This window comes from Danio aesculapii, chromosome 6, assembly GCF_903798145.1.
Source record: "Danio aesculapii chromosome 6, fDanAes4.1, whole genome shotgun sequence".
NCBI lineage: Eukaryota > Metazoa > Chordata > Actinopteri > Cypriniformes > Danionidae > Danio > Danio aesculapii.
This window is the reverse complement of record NC_079440.1, coordinates 45299966-45321610: the sequence shown is the minus strand read 5'-3', so window position 1 is coordinate 45321610 and position 21645 is coordinate 45299966. Positions and strand designations below refer to the sequence as shown.

Sequence of the window (21645 nt, the reverse complement as noted above, 5' to 3'; positions counted from 1 at the left end):
CACTACTAGGGAATTATTCAATTCATATTTGTTTGTTTATGCCTAAAGCGATTTTACAATGCAAAGTGTCAATTTTAACATGGAAGTTCTAGTAAATTGAAACCGTGTCAGTCCAGTTTTCAAAGTTTAGTTTAATTCATTTCAGTGTGCTTTAATTTTCTCTGCTGAAAGTGCAAACACTGAAGAGCAAACCCATCAATGCACAGCTCCACAAGTGCCAAATTATGTATAAAACAATGCTGGAATAGTTGGCGGTTCATTCCACTGTGGCGACCTCTGAAATATAGACTAAGCCAAAGGAGAATAAATGATTGATTATTTTATTTGTAACTTGGCTTTTTACATGGTTTCTATTTCGTGTAACTCTGTATTTCCATTTGGTATTAATGCCAATGTTTCAAAAGTGCCATGAATTAAAATTAATTTAAAATTAGCAAAAATACTTGCATTAGTTTATAGTTAAGGTTTTTTTTTTTGCATAATTTCTAGTTTATTTCAGCGTTTTAATGTAATGTTAACGTTATAATACTGCTATTATTAATAAAAAAAATTTTTTTTGGCAAACTTCATTGTGTTTCTAGTAAACATGGTTATCAACAATGGTATATATATATATATATGTGTGTGCGTGCGTGCGTGTGTGTGTGTGTGTGTGTGTGTGTGTGTGTGCGCGTGTGTGCGTGTGTGTGTGTGTGTGTGTGCGTGTGTGTGTGTGTGTGTGTGTGTGTGTATGTATGCATATGTACACACAGACACACATACAAATAAATACATATATCATTACAGAAACCTGTAAGTATAGAAGTATAAAAAAGAAAAACTATATACACAATGCCAGAGAAGTACATAGCCGAAAATAGTGTTTAATAAAATTATTGATCAAGTTGTCAGAAAATGAGAAAGGTTATATGAACCAAAAAAATAAGGGTTTTTATTAAATCATTTTAACATTCAGATTTATTTAAATAAATATATTTGTTTTAGATTTTGACAATTTTTGCACCAAGTAAAATGTTTTTTTTTTACATGTATATTAATTTTTTTAATTTAATATTAATGTGAACTTGGTTCATTCTGCTGTGGCGACCCCAGATTAATAAAGGGACTAAGCCGAAAAGAAAGTGAATGAATGAATGAATGAATTATGTGAAAATTTTAATGCTGCTTTTAAAAAAAACGAATTCATTCATTAATTATTTTGATAATATTTGGACTTAGTAAAATAAGTTTAAATAGTCTCTAGTTTATGTAAATCTGCATTTTATTTCATGAATGCCAACATTAAAATACTTCTACTAATAAAAGTGAATTAAAACGACTTTTAAAATAGTAGCAAATGTATTATTCTGTATGTAAAATATATTAAAAAAAATTAAAATTACGTTTATAACATGCATTCAACATTATGTCTAGCTAATATGACCTATGTAATATTCACAGCATGTATGTCATTGTTTTTTAGTTTTTGTATTTTACTGCCAAAGGAAGACTGCTACTAAAAATGCTACATTTGTAGGATTTTTAATGAACCTTTCTATAAAATGGTAAAATTGTTTGAACAAAAATGATCACTTTTACCATGTTTTATATTTAATAGGGGTTACATGGTGGCTCAGTGATTAGCATTGTCGCCAGTGATTAGAAGGTCACTGATTTGAGTCCCGGCTGGGTCAGTTGGCATTTCTGTGTGGAGTTTGCTATGTTCTCCCCATGTTGGCGTGGGTTTCCTCTGAGTGCTCCGGTTTCCCCCACAGTCCAAAGACATGTGGTACAGGTGAATTGAATAAACTAAATCGGCCTTAGTGTATGTGTGTGCATGAGTGTGTATGGATGCTTCCTAGTACTGGGTTGCAGCTGAAAGGGTATCCGCTGCGTAAAACATGTGCTGGAATAGTTGGCGGTTCAATCCGCTGTGGTGACCCCTGATGAATAAAGGGACTAAGCTGAAACAAAATAAGTGAATGATTAATAGGTAACCGTATTAGTAGTGGGGGTAGTACTGGTTAACTAGAATTAGTTAAACAAAAACAGATAAGACTGTATTTACGCTCACATCACAATCACACATGTGATTTTCTCATTGGTTTAGATATGCAGGGCTGCTTTCAGTTCATCTTGCCACGACATCTAACAGCGTGTGTGACTGACGCCTTTACCATCCAATCGCCTTCTCCACAATGACGTTGCCGGCAGAGGACCAATCAGCGTTGGGGATCAGGGAGGGGCTGGTTTGTTGACAGGAAGTATGGCAGAACTGAAACCAGAAAGAAGAGCTCTGGACTTTTGCGCTTCGTTAAGTCGCAGCGGCTAAGTGAATTATGACTTTTAAGGCCGACAGCAGGCAAAGATGCAATGGAGGTCAATAGTCGTGGGTCTCCTTGTTTTAAGAGTGCTGCTCAATTGCGCGGTGTGGCTCGTGTTTGGACTGGGACCCAGCTGGGGCTTTGACTTCCCCATTAAATTCACGTTCAACTCGCATAAAATTGAACTTTTCAATGATGGCCAAAGAGCCACCGTGAAAACTCACGCCTGGTCGCGGCACCTGTATGACAGCAGAAACCCTCAGGCAAAGACCTGCTCCAAGATCAGCGGGAATTCGCCAAAGAAGTCCTACCTCAGCTTCTTTGAGGAGGGCAGAGATGAGTATGACAGAAAGTACAGCTCCTTCCCGGACTCCCTCAAAGTCAAGATGAGGGCCATGGCGCGGGACATGTTTTATTTCGGATATGATAACTACATGAAGTTTGCCTTTCCAGAGGATGAACTGAACCCTATAGCTTGTGAAGGTCGAGGGCCTGACGTGCTCAATCCGTAAGTTACTGACTAATCCATATAACCATTCAAAAAACACCATCAAACAACACTTGTGCTCCATATGGTAATGCTTTATATTGAAGTAAAGTTGCTTTTATATTCGCACATTCATTCATTATTTTTACAAGTGACAATTTGTGGCAAGCTGCTTTGAATATTTGGTTTAAAAATAGCTTGTAAAAGTGACTTTAAAACATCATTATCACCGTTTAATTGACTGTGAACAGTGATGTATATTAATAATCTTTGGCTGCTCATGTGATTTTCCCTTTTTAAAACCTCCAAAGACTACATTCTTTAATTTCTAAAATTATATTTGGAAGGTGAAAGTCCAAATGTGTGAATACAAACCAACTTTTCCTCAATCTGCTTCAGCTTGAGTATAACATCTTGGCATAACCTTTATATGAATGTATTCGTCTGCACAACATTACACATTGTACACATCTGGTACAGTGAATCCCATTTGAGTTACAAAAATGTGAATAATTAGGCTTTTGAATTGAAGTAAAGTTAATTGACTGTAAACCATGTTGTACTTTAATAATTATTGGCTGCTAATGTGATTTCCCTATTTAGAATTTCCAAACAATACTTTTCTGAAATTATATCTGGTAGGTGAAAGTCCAAATGTGTGAATACAAAACTAACTTTACCTCAATCTGCTTTATCTTAAGCATAACATCTTGGCATAACCTGCAAATCAGTGTTTTCATCTGCACAACATCACACATTGTACACATCAGGTACAGTGAATTGCATTTCTTAGTCACATAAATGTGACTAATTAAGCTCTTTTTTTATTGAGGTAAAGTTGGTATTATAGTCGCCCCTTCATTCATTTTTTTCAACAGTGACAACTTGTGACATGGTCCCTTTATCGTTTTCCATGCTACGTTGAATATTTGGTCTAATATACCACGCAAGTATGGCTTCAAAACAACATTAGCACTATTTAATTGACTATGAATATTGTACTTTAATAATCATTGGCTGCTAATATGATTTCCCTATTTAGAATCTGCAAATAATACTTTCTGAAATTTAATTTGGAAGCTGAAAGTCCAAATGTGTAAATATAAAAACAACTTTTCCTCAATTGGCTTTATTTTGAGCACAACATCTTGGCATAACCTGTATGTGTATATGAATGTATTCGTCTGCTCTGCACAACATCACACATTGTACACATCAGGTACAGTGAATCCCATTTCTGAGTCACATAAATGTGACTAATTAAGCTTTTTTATTGAGGTAAAGTTGGTATTATAGTTGCACATTCATTAATTTTTTGAACAGTGACAACTTGTGACACAGCCCCTATATTGTTTACCACGCTACTTTAAATATTTGGTCTGAAATATACCATGTAAGTATGACTATTTAATTATTTAATTAACTGTGAACAATGGTGTACTTTGATAGTGATTGACTGCTAATAAGATCTCCCCATTTAGAATTTGCAAATAATTCATTCATTCATTCATTTTCCTTCGACTTGGTCCCTTTATTCATCAGGGGTCACCACAGCAGAATGAACCGCCAACTTATCCAGCATATGTTTTACGCAGTGGATGACCTTCGAGCGGCAACCCAGTACTGGGAAACTCCCATACATACTCATCCACACACATACACTACAGCCAATTTACCTTATTCAATTCACCTATTGTGTCTTTGAACTTTGGGGGAAACCAGAGCACCCGGAGGAAACCCATGCGAACATGATGAAGAATATGCAAACTCCACACAAAAATACTTTTCTGAAATTGTTACATAAGGAGAAGTCTGAATATGCGAATATAAAACCAAATTTACCCCAATGGCTTTTGATAAGAAAACAAAAGAAACCATAGCCACAATTCCTGTGCAAAACAGAACTTGAATTTCATGGGAAAAGAAGAAATCTCTTTCATATTCTGCACCACAGATGTTGCTGTTGTTCTCATTGTTATTGAATTGAATTGTTCCTCTTAGGTCAAATATCAACATCAATGATGTTCTTGGAAACTACTCTTTAACTCTCATCGATACTCTTGATACACTGTTGGTAAGTAAACATGAATTTTTTATTTACTCACCCTTATACCATTCAAGAAGTACACTACCTGACAAAAGTCTTGTCATTGATCTCAGTTGTAAAAGCAACAAATAATAGCTTCTAGTTGATTATTTGGAAAAGTTGCAGAAGGTAATTTTTTTTTTGATAAATCACCTGTTGAACTGCATCCCAATCATCAAAATATTCAAGAAGACCTATTGGAACCTGCATGAACCCAAGATTCTCACAGAAATCAGTCAAGTTTGGTGAAGGAAAAATCATGGTTTGGGGTTACATTCTGTATGGGGCTAGCGAGAGATCTGCAGAGTGGATCTCTACATCAACAGCCTGAGGTATTATAACATTTGTGCTCCCCATTACATTACAAACCACAGCAAAGGACAAATTCTTCAGCAGGATAGTGCTCCTTCTCATACTTCAGCCTCCACATCAAAGTTCCTGAAAGCAAAGGTCAAGGTGCTCCAGTATTGACCAGCTTAGTCACCAAACATGAACATTATTGAGCATGTCAGGGGTAAGATGGAGGAGGCATTGATGAATCCAAAGAATCTTGATGAACTCTGGGAGTCCTGTAAGAATGCTTTCTGTGCCATTCCAGATGACTTTATTAATAAGTTTTTCAAACCATTGCAGAGATGTATGTATGCAGTCCTCCAAGCTCATGGGAGTCATACACAATATACATTTTTTTCCCACTGCACCATGACTTTATATTCTATACTGTACGTTATTTCTGTTAAGTGACAAGACTTTTGTCTAAGCAAAGTCAGACCTTACTGTCCTGATTAAAATAAAAAATCAAGACATGATCATATTTTATTATGGTAAAATAAGTGTAATCTAGAGGCCTTTGTCTTTCATATAAGCCGCTTCTGATACCAAATGATCAACTAAAAGTCAAGTTATTATTTGCTGTTCCTAAATCTTGGATGGACGACAAGACTTTTGTCAGGTAGTGTATGTGACTTTATTATTATTATTATTTTCTCTTAAGAATCTTTTTTTACTTAAACTGTGGTCTGACCAGAGAAATAATAAAAACATGCAAAAATAAGTAAATATCTTTAATGCGCCTCATCCTGAAGTAGAAAAGTGACTGAACATTATTTACAACATAATTACTTTTGCTCTACACCCTAAACAAATGGTCTCAACAAGTTGTTTTACTTCATAGGACCTTTGTTCATTTTCAGGGGCAATGTTATTAATCATGTTTCGCCAGTAAATGTTTTTATATTAGGTCACGGCGGATTCTATAATAAATCTTCATTTGATATTCCTCTGGAGACAAAAAATGATCTTCCATCTTGTAAGGCATGGGCATGAGTAATTTGTTAGCTAATTTTATTGGAGTATATGACTGTGTAAATAATTATGTAAGCTTATAAAATTACACTAATTCTTGTGAAACCTTTTTTTTTTTTTTTTTTTTACTAGAAATTCAGTAAAACTTCATGACTACTTTTTTATTTTATGGGTTTAAAATATTGCTGATTTATGAAATGAGTAACATATAACTTTTAAACAGTAGCTAAAACAGGTTTTTCATGAACAAGACCCATTTTTTTATATCTTTCAGTTCGTGAGAAAAGAGAGTAGCAGATTTACGTTTGGTTTGTTCCAGTAAACAACCTTGAATTTATCTAAGCTTATGATTAACTGTGAGTTATCTAGCAAAAATATTCCACATCAACTGATTCAAGGGATAAACTGAACTTACTATTTATCCAGCTTCAGGGGTGTTGATTACAGTTACTCTCTGCAGTTCTTCACAATTTTTCACCTTACAAAAATCAGTCAGACTTTAAAAATTTCAGTCTTTAATCTGTACATTAAGTTGCTATGTACTCCATATTTGCAGGTCCTTGGAAATGTGACTGAATTTCATCGAGCTGTTAAGTTGGTGATTGATACAGTATCTTTCGACAAGGACTCCACCGTTCAAGTCTTTGAGGCCAACATTAGGTGAGTTTTTTTCCCCTTCTTATATACACTCTGAAAAATGCCAACACCCTTACAATGTGACTAGTTTGAGAAGAATTTATTCTCAATGTATAAGAAGTAAGAACATTCTCTTTGTGTTTTATGGATGATTTATAGCTAAGGTTTGTCACTTGGCAAAACAAACTTATTAAATAAAAACAAAACAGTAATTCTGATCTCTCAAAGTCACATTTCAGTTTTGGAGTCACAGATTAGATATTTGTTTGGATCAAAAAATTAGAGAAGACAAATATAATTTGATTCCCAATTTATTACAAGAACACTTAACAAAAATGAGCCATTGATCCCATATTTTTAACAACAAAAATTTTTTTTATAAAAATAAAGTAACAAATTATGCTGAACAAATTCAGCATAAGGAAGTGAAACCCAGATGTGCTCAATGTATTTTCATTTTCTCATAAAAGAATGCGCATACACACTGTAATGGTTTTCTTCACCACCATTCTTGCGACATTATTATATGTTAGTAGGAAGCAATATGTTCTCATACTTGCAAGCTGAATAATGCAGGAGGATTTTCAAGTTCTTCTACTCTTTCACAACACTGATTAACACTGTCTGTCATTCTGTCATCATTAAACTTTGTAAATAATGTAAAAAATAAATAAATCTGCACACCATGCTCATGTCGAACTGTAGATTCTGTAAGGTATGGCTCACAGATCACACCCCCCCCCTCCAAAAAAAAGAGACTTAACCCAAGTACATTTTAGTGTGTGAGACAGATCGCACTACATTCCTTTAAAACATGTTTTAACATATTTCAATCTGTTTTTCATCATTTTTATTCCTTGTTGTGTAAACTTATGAGCATAGAATTGTGTATGAGATGTGCTATATAACTAAACTTGCCTTGCCTTTTCAGAATCCTTGGCAGTTTGATCTCAGCCCACATTCTGCTGACTGACCCACGGCACCCGTTTGGAGATGTAGGCCTGAAGGACTATGACAATGAGCTGCTACACCTGGCACATGATCTGGCCGTTCGACTACTACCTGCTTTCGAGAACACTAGCACAGGCATCCCCTATCCAAGGGTTAGGCCCGCTTGCATACATTATTATAGAGAGAAGATGGTTCTTATTTCCTCTGTTTCATATTTGCATCCTACCCTGTTTTCATGCAGGTGAATTTAAAGAAAGGCGTTCCTCCTGACAGCATCAATGAGACCTGTACGGCAGGGGCAGGCTCTCTGCTCGTGGAGTTTGGTATTCTTAGCCGTCTGATTGGTGACTCTACATTTGAATGGGTAGCCCGGCGGGCTGTTAAAGCTCTGTGGAAATTAAGAAGCAATGAAACTGGCCTATTGGGTAAGTGGTTGTTTTTTTTTTTTTAGTCTTTCACTAAAATTGAGATGCACCCGATGACCAGACAGAAATCAGAATTTGCTTATTTATTTATTTATTTATTTTATTATTTTTATAGCTAATCTGGGGTGCGTTTCCCAAAACCATCGTTAGCCAACTAAGGTCGCAAGTTCCGTTGTTACAAACATAGTTTGTTGATTTGCCTTTTCCCAAATCAGTCGCTCCAATGAACATTCGCAAACTGCGTCGCAAACTTGAGCACTCGCAACTATACCTCTGGAGCTATAGTTTGAAACATAGTTCCTGGCTGTGTTCTATTCCCACTTATCCTCCCTATGCCCTATTTATTTAGAACATTCTAACATTCAAAGTTGGAATTATGAAAAGTAAAAAAGCATTAAAGTCATCTCTCTTAGGTGTAATTTGCTTTCTAACTATTTTTACAGTTCAGTTTTAGCGATCTTCATGTTTACACTTGTGCTCCCTTCGCAGTGCACTTTAAAAACATTGATGTCATTTTGTACACAGCCTCATGGCGAAAGCTATAGGTAACTTATAATTTAATAGCAGAATTTATGTTATGTCTCCAAAGCTTGTGAAAACAAAATTCTTTTAATTTATAGTGGGTTATTTATTAAGTATCTGTACTGTATATGACATGGGCCTGCTGGTTAGAACTTTCTGCTGTGGTTTACAAGTGTCAAATTGTAAAAGTAGACTTAAAAAAAAAAAAAAAAATTATCCTACTTTAATAATAATCATCATCATCATCATCATAATTATTAATATTATTATTAAAGTACGATTTTTTTTATTTCTAATACATAAATATTACATTTCATTTCTTGATAAATCGCCTCATTTATTTATTTATATAATTTATATATGATATTACAGTACGTGTTAGATTTTGTAAGTGATTTCATGTTTTAGATTATGATATGTCATTCTCAATAATATTTGTAAAGCAAATATTGATATTGATTATTGACTTTTCCCTGTGTGTTGTCATCTGGATTAGTTGTGATAATTTCAGAAAGAGTAGGGAAGTGCATGACATTGCAGTCACCAATTTGTCTCTCAAAAAGACAAGAATGTTTCATTCAGTTTAGTCGTATTGTTTTAAGTCATAACAGAGAATGCTGCCTAATTGAAGGGATGTGAAAGCGACACCTCAGTGGGTGGAACCTAATAGTCTCAAGACTTCCAGTCTCATTCACTTTCATTTTAGCTATTAAAAAAAAACTTGTTATGCTACTTGACATTGCAAACTGGTATTTATTGAACTATGTTCAGTTTTGTACAGAGGGCTAGATTCTATTAATATTTATAAAATGCCTCACATTCCGTAGTTTGGACACCCCTGCTATAGACCTTAATCCGCAATGAGGAATTTAGCTCTTTTCTATGATTTATTGTAGGACTTTCGATTCATTTGCCTGGGGATAAATTATTAGGAATAACAAATCGGCATGGGACGATAACCGATTTGAAGGTTTACTGCGCTTTGGAAAAGTTTTTAAAAGGTTTTAAAACCTCTAAATTGTTCTGTTATACCATTTCTAAGGGATATGTAAGGTACCCGGAAAATGTGGAAAATTTAAAAAGCCTTTATTCACATGCCCATGTGAATAAAGGCTTTTTAATTTGCCACATTTTCCGAGTGCCTTGGACTAATTTCTGTTGATGTTTTGATGAATCCCTTACTCAAAGAGCACCGACCAAATATTTGAGTTACCCCTGAGCACTTTTTGTTTGTTTTTCTGGATATGTAAGGTGTTTCATGTGTTGGAATGAAATCTGTGGTTTTGAAACGAATGAAGATAGCAGAGCTCAATTATTTATATTAATTATTTAGCCTGACATGTTTACTGTTCCAAATTATTATAAATGTTTCCTAAAATAAAATATATGGTGTTCAATGGGGAAAAAAATTTTGTTTTTTACCCAGACATTTAAAAAGAACTTATTTTAGAGTAGTAATCACAATACTGTGAAATCGTGATCATTTTATCCAAGGTTATCATACCATCAGAAGCTTATACCGGCCCATGCCTAGGGCAATAAACTGCCAAACTACTTGCTCTACAGACTACTGGGTTTATGAAAATAGAAAGAATTGAAAATATTCTAATAAGAAAATACCAGTTTGCAATGTCAAGCAGCATAACAAGTTTTTTTTAATAGCTAAAATGGAAGTGAATGAGACTGGAAGTCTTGAGACTATTAGGTTCCACCCGCTCTTCCATGAAAGAATACGGTCAATTCTAGCAGCACAGGTACCACATGGAAACGGCAAAACACTCATGGAAAAGCACAAGATATTGTGCATTCACTTTAACAAATATTGAACATTGTTTATTTACTACTGGCATGATTTTCTTCAACATTGAATTAAAAAGATTGGATAGATAAGACTTTTGTGTTTGTGTAGTGTTTATTAAAGCTCATCTTTGGGTGGCTAGGAACTATACATTTCAAAAGGTTTTTAAAAATGATTAGCAGTATTAAATTCATAAGTGAAAATCTCTTTCTAAAAGTTGAGTATATAGCTCTATACTTACTATACATGGGCTTCATTCAGTAAAATTAGGCCGCTTTTGATTTTATGTTGTGTGCGGATAATTTGGTTCTCTGTAAGGATCCTTTGTGGAAAAGTTTGGAATTTTATATGTAGACAGTCTTGTATAATGCTGATTAAATACCAGCACAGTTAGCTCCTTTGTAACTTACCAAGGAAAAGCGGTCACAAATTGCAATACGGTTTCGTTAGCTAATGTATTTACTAATATTAACTAATTATGAACAATACTTGTACATCATTTATTAATGCATTATTATCATCCAACATTAATTCATGCTTGTTCACATTAGTTAATGCATCGTGAGTTAACATGAACAACTGTATTTTTATTCACCGACGTTAACTAACATGAACACATAATGTAATAAATGTATTGCTCATCATTTGTTTATGTTAGTAAATGCATTATCTAATACAACCTCATTGAAATGCTGTTATTCCCTCTGTCCTATAAGCAGCACTATTTTCATTCAGTCTTTCTGCTGTTTTTGTTTGGCTGGGAAAAAAAAGAACAATCAGAATCACCCATGGAAAATCAAGATCCGTGCATCACACTAACCTATACAATAACTTAAACAGATCTTCAGTGGTTTTGGATCAACTGTCTTTAAATGTGATCACATGTTTTTGTCTGGCCTGTAAATATTCTCCCCTCTCTTCTAGGGAATGTGGTGAATATTCAGACTGGCCAGTGGGTGGGCAAGCAGAGCGGTCTGGGCGCCGGCATGGACTCATTTTATGAGTACCTCCTCAAGTCTTACATCTTGTTTGGAGAGAAGGAAGACTTCAGGATGTTCACTGCAGCTTATGAGAGCATTCAGAGCCACCTGAGAAGAGGGTGATTATAAACGTGCATGCGTGATACAGCTGCTTGTGGTGGAAGTTTGAGCTTAAAAGGTTTGCATGTGGGGGTTTAACCAACTGCAGATAAAGTGTGTCACTTGGGATCTGTGGTTGTGCATGGTATTAGTTACAGCCAATGAGTGAATTGCTTGCAAGTACGTCTATTATAAGCATTCTTGTTTAGTTACAGAAGTTTCATTGTGATAGGTTGAGGTTTGGACTGATATGTTAAGGGTTTATTCATTTTTTTTGGGAACTACATCAGTATGTAGATGTTTTAAAGCTTTTGACTCCTCTAAAGCAACAAAACACCATAAAATGTTTGCAGATATTTAAGAAATATGCTAAGTGCACATTTTTGTTAATCTGAAAAACAATGCTGAAGTCAGATATTGTTCTTTAAAAATTACTTGCAGGAACGTCTGTTTTTGTTTTGGTCCCTTTAACCCCCGCCCTATGCCAGTTTAGCCAATTATATTTTAGCATGCCGGGTTACCTTGGTGGAAAACGGCGTATTTCATACATTCATTCAGTCAGGAAGGCTCTCAAAGTCCCGGTGGACTGTAGCAGCCTCCGAAGTGAGACGCAGATTCAGAGTTCCACATGAGGGAGTTATTAGTTAGCAAATAATGTAGATATTACGAACATAAACATTAGGTAAGCAGGTTACATTGTCACCTTGTGTGGTAACAACACGCTGCGTGATGAGATTTGCCGTAATAAGCAATTTGGCTGTTTGCATCAGATGAAACATGACCGAAATTTAAATACAGCCATTCAGAAGCACAGAGCCGTGCACATACTGCACCTCAAATAAGTTGGTAAGGTTTATGCTGTTGCTTTTACTTAGAAAATGATTTAAATAAGCCTTACATCAGCCTTTAGGCTCGATAGTCAGACTCGCTCCTGTTGGTGTCATCAATCTGACAACCTACGCTTGTGTGTGTTTTGAACCAGGCGTGCAATACCTAGTTCAACCACTGGGTGTCAAACTTTCATTTCTGCACCTTTAATACACAATTAATGTTTTTTTTTAAAGCACTGTGATTCTTTTGTTGCCATTCTGTTTTTTAAGTGTGCCCCTATTAATTATTCTGCAGAAGAGAGGCGTGTAATGAAGGAGAGGGCGACCCACCACTCTATGTGAATGTGAACATGTTCAATGGACAGATCATGAACACATGGATTGACTCTCTGCAGGCATTCTTCCCTGGACTACAGGTCTGAAACATGTTAACTTATCTGTCTATCTTTATGTATATTTTATTTATATGTCTATTTTATACTTATTTACTCAAATACTTATAATACCAGATCAGCAGGTATGATCTTACTTAAAATGACATTTTTTTTTCATGGAGTTAGGTCGATCTGCATTCTCAAAGTATGATCCATATTTATGGAATGAGCTTCAAGATAAACTACATATGAATTCAGTACCATCTATCGCTATATTTAAGTGAAGTTTCACAAACTAATTTAGAGAGGAGCATGTGACATGATTGATCGTGGCCTGTTTTCCCATTCGTAATCATTAGTGAGCCAATAGGATTAATCCAAACTCACTATAAATAACCTGTCCAGTATTTCTCTTTTATCTTCATTTTTTGAAGAATCCCCACATCCACCCCATCTCCCCTTTTTCCTTCTTTACCTGGGAGAGCTCTCGAGAGCTACCTGATCTCGTACCCCCTTACATGCTCATCGACCAGACGGGAGCTCTCTGAGCTGAGCATTTTCTCCTGGGACAGCATTCCAAACCAGCTAATATTATCAAGCAATATCCAAGTGTGAACTTTTGAATCATATGTTAAAGTGTGTCTATTTAGGACAGCATACATGTGTTTAGTAATTGAGTATGGTTTATATTAATTTTGTTTGTCTATGTGTTGTAATATGCACTTTTTGTAACTTTGTCCTATGCTGCCTGTCTTTACCAGGACTCCCTGCTAGAAAATATATTTCCTGGTTAAAAAAGTAAAAAAATTAATAAATGTATACAATTATAATATAATTTATTAGGTAGTGTACCATCACAGATGTAAATGTAATTGTAAGTATATATAAAACAGCTATTTTTAAATTTCTGTAATGTTTAACAATATACCTAATCTTTAGCCTTGGTGAGCCTAAGATACTCGTTTTTAAAAACATAAACCACACTTTAGAATAACTGTCACAAAAGTAAACAGTACAAATTATATTAACACCAGTTTAATATGATTGCTGATTTTTTTTAAACACTGTCTTTATTGATTTTAGTAGCTTTTAACATGTACAACAGAACTCCAAACCAAACATACAAAATAATAATACCAATAAATGAAAAGTTAAAACAATAAAAAATAGGGGGAAAAAATCATATTATATAGATGTAATTATATAATATATATTTGTGTAGGGAGGCAACGCAGTGGCACAGTAGGTAGTGCTGTCGCCTCACAGCAAGAAGGTCTCTGGTTCAAGCCCAGGCTGGGTCAGTTGGCATTTCTGTGTGTAGTTTGTATGTTCTCCTCGTGCTTACGTGGGTTTCCTCTGCGTTCTCTGGTTTCCCCCACAAGTTCAAAGACATGCTGTATAGGTGATTTGAATAGGTTAAATTGGCTGTAGTGTATGTGTGTAAATCCAAGAGTGTATGGGTGTTTCCCAGTCTTGGGTTGCTGCTGGAAGGGCATCCGCTGTGTAAAACATATGCTGGATAAGTTGGCGGTTCATTCCGCTGTGGGGACCTAGATTAATAAAGGGACTAAGCCAAAAAGAAAGTTAATTAATGAATATATTTGTGTAGGTAAATGCATGTACTTACACATACAATATAAAGGTACATCATATAACAACAACGATATATCAATAGCAGGTGAATAAGCAGGAGAACAAGTTATACAGAGAAAAGATTTGTAACAGCTTACTTCAGAAATCCTACAAAGGGATTCCAAATTTTGAAAAACTTTTCAGGTTTTCTCTTGACTATATAAGTAAATTTTTCATGATTGCTTTTATTTCAGTTTAATTAAAAATGTATGGTTTTACTTGATTTTGTGTGTACCCTTTAGATGAGTGTTGTGGAACAAAATTGTGCATATATATTAGTTTGGTTAGCACCAGCGGTTTAGGAACTACACACATCATATGGTATAAAAAAATCCCCTTATAAAATATTACTCTTGTAAAAATCTCTATTTGAATCTACACTGTAAAACTCAATAGTCAACTTTATCAAATTAAATGAGTGTAGTTAACTCAAAATTGACTGAAAGTTAATTCTACTAATTTGAAAAGAGTTTTAAACTCAACGTTGAATGTAATGAGTTAATTACCTCATTATTTTAACTTAAATGGAGTTCACAGTACTCGTATAGATAGTTTTTTTTTTTTTTTTTTTTTTTTTTTTATAAACTCCATTGGTTTGTAGCAATCGGTTTCCTCAAACGGTTTGAGTTGCCTTAACTTATTGGGTTTTACAGTGCTCTGTTGGTTTGAGTTCATTTATTGGGTTTTACTGTGCTCAAATTGCTTAGTTTACTCAAATGGATTAAGTTCACAATACTTATTAGGATTAGTTTTTGAACTTAATGGTTTGTTGCCATCGGTTTCCTCAAATGGTTCGAGTTGCCTTAACTTTTTGGGCTTTACAGTGTAGAGTAAATGTCTATACTTACAGTCCTATGCATGGGCTTTTTTTCTCAGCAGGCAGTGAGGATCTTTCATTATTGGGTCATTTTAAGACAGCTACCTCTTCTCTGAATAAACGCAAGCTTACTGACCTAATGGGAAAATCCAGAACTGTCTGTGTGCTGTATTTCTTGTTATAACAGTAAATAATACTTTTGCACATACCATAAAAGGCTGGTCTTTAAAATGCTCAGCTAAAACTAGGCCTGTCATTAGTTTTGTTTTGTTTTGTTTTTTCATCTGAGTTCTAACCAGAGACACATCTCTGTTGCTCAGGTTTTAAATGGAGATGTTGAAAATGCCATTTGCCTTCATGCCTTCTACTATGCAATCTGGAAGCGTTTCGGGGCTCTTCCTGAGAGGTACAACTGGCAGCTTCAGGCCCCAGATGTCCTTTTCTACCCCTTAAGACCTGAACTTGTGGAGTCCACATACCTGCTCTATCAGGTAAAAACCAAATCTATAGGTAAAAAAATATCTATACTTTTAGACTAACAATCCAGTATAACTGTTGATGAATTTCACTTTCTACAGGCAACCAAGAACCCATTTTATCTTCATGTTGGGATGGACATTCTTGAAAGCCTTGAAAAAAATACCAAAGTGAGGTATGAGGCTGAAGTATCAGTTAAACTGGGTTGCTGGAATGTTCTTGGGATAAATGTTTTGTTTGTGTGTTATTTAGGTGCGGTTATGCCACTCTCCATCATGTAGTGGATAAATCCAAAGAAGATCGCATGGAGAGTTTCTTCCTCAGTGAAACCTGCAAATACCTTTACTTGGTTAGTTGGTGCTTTCCCTATTTTATTCCTTGCATCTAACAATTTGCTTCTGTGCAAACCACACCATCACTGAATGCTTTACAATCCTTTTCAGCTCTTTGATGAAGACAACCCTCTGCACAAGTCTGAGAATAAGTACATCTTCACTACAGAAGGCCATGTAGTTCCAATAGATCAGCGTTTCAGGGGGAAAAGTTGGGAAGAGCAGTTCCCATATGAAGAGGCGAAGAAAGACCCCCAAGCCAACATAAGCAATGTAAGAAACTGCTTTTAATACAACCTCACTGTACTCCCAGTTTTGAATATACAGTGTTCAACATAAATGAGTACACCCCTCGCAAATCTTATTTAAATAAAAACATTTTTATAGGAAGCTTTACAATATTAGATCTGTGCATTTACAGCATATACATTAGATTAGTCAGTACTGAAGCCAAATCTGAAGCTAAACTAACAAAATAACGTGTGTCTTTATATGTTGGGGAAAAATATTCAATGTTTTTTTTTTGTTTTTTTTTAAAGAGCAAAATTCAAGAGAAACAAAAAAATTATAACCTTTCGTTGAAATTTTGTAGTTTGTATTTTTTCCCAATATTTCACATGAATTTAAATGTATTATCTTTCTATTTCTAAAGATGTTCAGTGATTTAAAAAAGTATTTTAATATATTCGTTTAATAAATCTGTTATGTTCAAATACACCAGAATATGTTGCCTATATTGACTGAGCCATGAATAAAAATATTAATTGTCAAATTCATTTATGTTGAGCACTGTATATAGTGCTGATGTTTTCAGTGACTCTAGTTGAATCTTTTAAGTAATTACTCAAGTTTTATCTTTTACTAAATTTGTTTTGGTGTAAAGGGTTTATCCTTTCAGAGATATTTCCTATATCTTTTGTTCTCTGCCAAAAATCCACTCACTCAAAAACAACAAAACAAAACAAAACCATCCATTATATATGAAATTCATTGCTCGCAAATGAATGGTATTGATATTTGTGATCAAAAGTGATATTTGGGAAAGAAGTATACAACATAATTATTAGAGTACTGAAATTTACAGCAAGGATGCAATCAATCAGTCTGACTGAATTAAGTTTTTAAAGGTTTTTTTCCTCTGCACTTTTAGTAAAACTTTTTTAGAACTATCAAGCAAAAAACAACAAAAATTCTGGGATATTTTTAAGTCAGTACCACTGAAACAGTATTTCTGTTTTGTTCTGTAAACAACTGATGATAATTCTTCAAAGCTAAAATAAAACCATTATGTCATTTAGAGTATAAAAAGGCAAGTGTTCTATATAACAAAAGAGGTGCCATGTTTTCACATATTTACAATCATAACAAATAAGTGAAGTTTCCCAAACTAATTTCGAGAGGAGCACATGATATGATTGATCACAGCTGGTCTCTCATCTGTCATCAGCAATAATTCAATCAGATTGATTCAAGCCTTCAATAAATAGACCGATTTCGCCCTATTGCTGTGTCTTCGTTTTGAAAGAATCCCCTTTTCCACCCCATCTCCTCCTTTTACCAGGGGAAGCTCTCGAGACCTACCTGATCCCGAGACCTACCTGATCTTATATGCTTTTTTGACCAGGCAGGAGCCCTGGGCTCAATGATCTTTGAGCTTAGGGTTAGCGTCATTCAATCTAAGTTTGAACTCTAGAAAGACCTTATTCTACTATCATTTTGAATAATTATCATTTTCTGCAAAAAAAAAAAAAAAACGTATTTATTGGTGATGTAAAAATGACATGATTTTGACAAATGTTTGTGCAATTTGTGCAATAGTGCGACCGGATTCCTGAAGAGAGACGTTATGGCCTTCCGCTAAAGAGCATGTACATGAGGCAAATAGACCACATGGTGGGGCTGTCCTGACGTCAGTCCTGCCTCCTGGAGGTCTGACATGCACACAAACCCCCTGGAGGTACTCAATAACTCTCCAAGCAGAACTTTTCAGTCTCATTTTGCACATTGAGATTTTTTTTTTTTTTATCAACAAATCAACTAGCACCAATAGTTTTTTTTTTTGTTTTGTTTTTCTTTTCTTTCTGTGTGTCTTTTTTTATGGACATGAGTGTCGTTCTTAAGTTGGATCAGGTATTTGGATTTGGTTACGTTTTCGGATGCAGCCAGAAAACATCCACAGCTTAAAGTAAACTTGTTAAGGGCAGTTTGGCTGTTCAGAATCGCAACAACATTTTTTTCTTTCCGGGGCTGTTTCTGTATTGTGCAATCGAGTGTGTTTACACACAGTGTTACACGGTTTCTTCAGTGCCATGTTTAATGAAACTTGATCTAGTATTAAAAAGGGCTCTGTTGGGTGAACGAATAGTATGTTTGCATGTTTCAGATGTTCTTAAGGAACAAGCTCTTAAATAAGCTCATAAGGACAGTTGCAACATTATACGCCTTTCAGAAACACGCACAACAGAGGGGCTGCATGTTTTGCAAATCTCAAAAATTGTAAAATCGACACATTCTTTATCTTTTCATATTTTGTGCCTTGGTTTGAAAGATGTACAACACTTAAATTTTTGCATGATTCCACATTGCACTGATTTAGTTTTTTTTGCTATCAGTGCATTGTGAGATAATTGGAATGGTTTGATCATGTAGCATACATGTTTGGTATGTTTTGATCCAAATTTACAAAGAAACCTGTATTTAATTCAGTGCGTTTTCTACAGTAGCTCAAACAAGTGTTGAAGTTTTCCCCTCTCTTTTCAGTTAGGTCTGGACATAACATTCATATTAACAATAAATGCTTAAACAATGTGAAGTTTGTTGGACCAAATATTACATTTAACAAAAAAAGTGCCTTATTCATATTTTTATTTTCCTTGAGCGCTCAGGATTAATAGTATGCCATAATGCAGTCACTCTGAGGTGATGTGCATGTAATGTGTACGTTTCTTAACATTTTCTGTTTTTATGCATATGTGTTGTTAGTGCAAATGTTTTCTGAACAAATGTTGACAATAAGGGATTCTGAAGATGATCAAAATGCTGGTAAGAGAAGAATTCATTTCGTTACAGATCATGATTTATTTCGGGCACATAGGGAGGATACTGTCAGTAATTACTTAGGGGGTTGTATTTATTCAGATTGGTTTTTATTAGATACAGGTATTCTAATTCAAATTGATTAATGTTGATCTGCTTGATTTTATTGTGATTTAACCTTTAGTCCAAATGGAGATGGAGGCTGATGTCTACACTGTGCATTTTATCAAAGGAAAAAATAAAATGTTACTTATAAAACTGTTTGTCAGTCTTTAACATGATTGAGTTGAATATGTAAGGAATAATTAAAGTTATCACACCGAAAAACATCATTCAGATGTTGGGTTTTTGTTGGTTAGTTTTTCATCTGTTGTAGGCTGTGAAACATATATGAAATCATTCAGTGTAGTGATGTCAAAATAAATAATTGCACCTAATAATATAATAATTGCACACAATAATTTATTTTTGTTAATATGTTTTATATTTTTTCATTTGTTAAATTGTGAATGAACAGCAGAAGAAAGTAGTTTCACATACAAAAAGGTTTGGAGACTCAAAAGCTCTTAAGCTGTGAAATGTCACAGCTTAAAGTGACATTTAAAAGCTTAACTAGGTTAACTAGGCAGGTTAGAGTAATTAGGCAAGTTAATGTATAATGATGGTTTGTTCTGTAGACTATCGAAAAAAATTTATAGCTTAAAGGGGCTAATAATTTTGACCTTTAAAATGTTTTTGTTTTTTTGTTTTGTAATCAAAACTGTTTTTATTCTAGCCAAAATAAAACAAATAAGACTTTCTCCAGAAGAAGAAATATTATCATGCATACTGTGAATAGTTACTTGCTCTGTTAAACATCATTTGGGTGTGTGTGTGTGTGTGTGTATATATTTATGTATATATATATATATATATATATATATATATATATATATATATATATATATATATATATATATATATATATATATATATATATATATTAGTGCTGGGCCGTTATCGGCGTTAAGACTCTTATCGCGCGATAAAAAAAAATATCGCCGTTAATCTATTCTCAAAGTTGGGTTGGGAGCTGGGTCTATTCTAGGCAAGCTATGATGACTTTCACCTTGATAGTTTAGCGCGGATGTATACCTGACCGGTGAGCCGTCTGACAAACAAAGTGCCCTTCTGAATCAAAACCAGCAGGATGCCTGACTTTAGCTGCAGAATCGGCAGATTCACTTTAACTCATGAATATTTCAGTCATGCCGTCGTGACAAACTGCGGTATTAGACGCAAATTAGGGGTAAGGACTGGTGAGAGTGTTACAGAATGTAATAACGCTCGCCAAACGTAAAGAAAAAAAACTTCAGCATTTCGCGGTGTGTGCGCGCGCGTGCGTGTTTGTGTGGGTGCGTGTGTGTTTTGTGTGCGATCCTTTTACTGACAGTCGCCTGTGTCTTGGATCTTGTCGGAAAATATGGCGAAAAGTCCTACATGACGGTAATAGTTGGATTGCAGTGTTTACTTCTGTAGTGCCACTAATATATGCATACTCTACATGTCTTAATTCCATTTCTGTTTAGTTCAGTTATGACTTTAGTCGCATTAAGGTAATCAAAATTCTGTTTACATGGTAGACTCCTAATCAGAGTATTGTTTGAATCATATTAAATTCGTATTAAAGTATTGTTGCCCATGTAAACATGCAATGTTTGACACCGTCAGTTTTCTGTGAACTTGGCATTGAGAAGCAGCATTTTCTGTATGAATGTACATCAAAAGCAAGTATGAAATCGCTGTTTGGACCTTATGTAGGCCTACAGTTCATAATTCATGTTTAACTGAATAAACAGCTAGTAAACACAAGTACATCTTATTGAACATAATTTATTTTCTTCACCAATTATCATAGTAGAACAGTTTCTCAAGCAGTTTGTGATGCATTTTGGAAATAGGAGATGAGCCCCTGGTCTAATGCGTCACCTGGCTTGAGAAACCCGTTCTCAAATACTTATTATTTGGGTATTATTATTATTATTATTATTTTACAGTCTATGGGTAGCACACATATTCTGAATGCCTTCGGCAGAATTCGAATGAGCCATTTTAATCTAGATTAATTTCAAGATTAATCTAGATTTAAAAAATTAATCTATACCCACCTATATCTATATATATATATATATATATATATATATATATATATATATATATATATATATATATATATATATACACACACGCACACACGCACACCCGCACACACACACACACACACACACACACACACACATATTCATATATATATATACACACGTTATCAAGAAATGCATATATAAATAAAAAAGGACACTCAAAAGGGCAAATATATCAGGTTCAGTCTTCCCTACATAAGCTTTATTGTTTTAATTTACATGTACATGATTGTTCATGGTTTTTCAGTCAATTAGGCATTTTTAATCAGTGTTTGCTGTTGTAGTTTAATCAATGCTCTCAAACATTGTGTTCATTGTCTCTCAGCTTGCTAACTGTGCTCCTGACCTAAGCAAATATTATTACATGCTATCTTC

At 34.6% G+C, this 21645-nt stretch overlaps 1 protein-coding gene across 1 annotated transcript; it reads left to right on the top strand.

Moving 5' to 3' along the window:
* The first annotated feature begins 2215 nt into the window (after positions 1–2215).
* Positions 2216–19348, top strand: edem1 (ER degradation enhancer, mannosidase alpha-like 1). The gene is made up of 12 exons (XM_056460360.1): positions 2216–2811; positions 4792–4864; positions 6738–6841; positions 7749–7920; positions 8010–8193; positions 11438–11612; positions 12718–12838; positions 15566–15736; positions 15824–15897; positions 15975–16071; positions 16166–16327; positions 17873–19348. The coding sequence occupies exons 1-12, from the start codon at positions 2348–2350 to the stop codon at positions 17960–17962; spliced, it is 1887 nt and encodes a 628-aa protein (XP_056316335.1). The 5' UTR covers positions 2216–2347; the 3' UTR covers positions 17963–19348.
* The last annotated feature ends 2297 nt before the right edge of the window (positions 19349–21645 follow it).

Excerpts from the sequence above, each read along its gene's own strand:
- edem1 (XM_056460360.1), top strand. The coding sequence starts at position 2,348 with ATGCAATGGAGGTCAATAGTCGTGGGTCTCCTTGTTTTAAGAGTGCTG. Across the intron at positions 12,839-15,565 it reads CATTCTTCCCTGGACTACAG|GTTTTAAATGGAGATGTTGA; the intron begins GTCTGAAACATG and ends TCTGTTGCTCAG. Across the intron at positions 15,737-15,823 it reads CCACATACCTGCTCTATCAG|GCAACCAAGAACCCATTTTA; the intron begins GTAAAAACCAAA and ends CACTTTCTACAG.